At 39.9% G+C, this 1350-nt stretch overlaps 1 protein-coding gene and 1 long non-coding RNA gene across 6 annotated transcripts in view; both read left to right on the forward strand.

The window, feature by feature from the left end:
• Positions 1-202: 202 nt before the first annotated feature.
• The window catches only part of LOC103523003 (probable isoaspartyl peptidase/L-asparaginase GA20639), a 10475-nt gene continuing 9327 nt past the window's right edge, over positions 203-1350 (forward strand). Inside the window, exon 1 of one of the 5 annotated variants that reach the window (XM_026832822.1) lies at positions 203-225. In XM_026832822.1, the coding sequence (XP_026688623.1) occupies positions 218-225 (8 nt within the window). In that variant the 5' untranslated portion in view covers positions 203-217. Of the gene's footprint in view, positions 226-286; positions 310-333; positions 513-617; positions 728-1350 lie in introns of those variants that run through there. The other 4 variants (XM_026832823.1, XM_026832827.1, XM_026832824.1 and 1 more) reach the window with 4 other exon arrangements.
• Positions 455-952, forward strand: LOC113473056. Its single transcript, XR_003395139.1, has 2 exons — positions 455-582; positions 798-952. It is a non-coding gene; the product is annotated as an uncharacterized LOC113473056 (long non-coding RNA).

Raw genomic sequence — 1350 nt, forward strand, 5'->3', positions numbered from 1 at the left:
GTAAAATACGGTAATTTCGACACATATGTACGGTAATCTCATGTGACAAATCTGGCAACACTCGCGTTTCAAAATCAGAACTACAGAACTATCAGCTATCAGATTACCTATTAGAAGAAATAAGAAAATAAAAATTAAAAAATAGAAAAAATAGAAAATGAAGAGCTTGAAGACTACAGCTACAGATTACTGATTAGGTGATTAGTGTTTAGTGATTATGATCAGGTACTGATTAGTGATAATCGAAAATTCCTATTGCTGTTCCCTTTCCCTCTGATTAGGTGATTAGTGTTTAGTGATTATGATCAGGTACTGATTAGTGATAATCGAAAATTCCTATTGCTGTTCCCTTTCCCTCAGTTCCCTGTGCATGTGTGCATTTCTTATGAGGAAACTAGAAAGCGTCAATATCTTGGGAACGGTTTTTATTAATTTTGGGAGTACCTACTGTATTCACAAAACTACTATCCAATGGTGAAAACCCTATCTCCCTAGTCCGTCTAGTCTAGAAAGTAAGTTAGAATTAGTATGAGTGAGTGAATCAGTTTCATAAGAGGCTGTATTTATTTATAAGTAAGTTAGGTTAAACACATTCTTATGAGGAAACAGGAAACTAGAAAGCGTCAATATCTTGGGAACGGTTTTTATTAATTTTGGGAGTACTGTATTCACAAAACTACTATCCAATGGTGAAAACCCTATCTTCCTAATCCGTATATTCTAGAAAGTAAGTTAGAATTAGTATGAGTGAGTGAATCAGTTTCATAAGAGGCTGTATTTATTTATAAGTAAGTTAGGTTAAACACAAAAAGGAGCTTTCACAAATGAGCAGTGACCAGTGTTATTAACTATCAGGTTCTGAGTAATTACTGGCAGGGCCAGACCAAGCTCATTTGGTGCCCTGTTCAAAAATCAAAATGCCTAAAAAAAAAAAGCAAAGGGTGCCAGATAGCCAAATAAGGGCACCAGTGGGTGGAAAAGGGTGCCAGAGGGGTGGCAAAGGGCACTAAAGGTCCAAAAACTGGTGATAGAAGTTGGCAAAGGGCACCAGCAAAGTTTGAGGCAAAAAAAAATCAACAGTGAAGCCTAAGGGGGGGGGGGGGGGGAAAGCCAATGCTTTGTGTTGGCATGCCACGCAAAGGGTGCCAGATAGCCAAATAAGGGCACCAGTGGGTGGAAAAGGGTGTCAGAGGGGTGGCAAAGGGCACTAAAGGTCCAAAAACTGGTGATAAAGGGTGATAGAAGTTGGCAAAGGGCACCAGCAAAGTTTGAGGCAAAAAAAAAATCAACAGTGAAGCCTAAGGGGGGGGGGGGGGGAAAGCCAATGCTTTGTGGTGGCATGCCACCCCC

The sequence above is a fragment of the Diaphorina citri genome, unplaced genomic scaffold, assembly GCF_000475195.1.
Source record: "Diaphorina citri unplaced genomic scaffold, Diaci psyllid genome assembly version 1.1 scaffold13747, whole genome shotgun sequence".
Taxonomy (NCBI): domain Eukaryota; kingdom Metazoa; phylum Arthropoda; class Insecta; order Hemiptera; family Psyllidae; genus Diaphorina; species Diaphorina citri.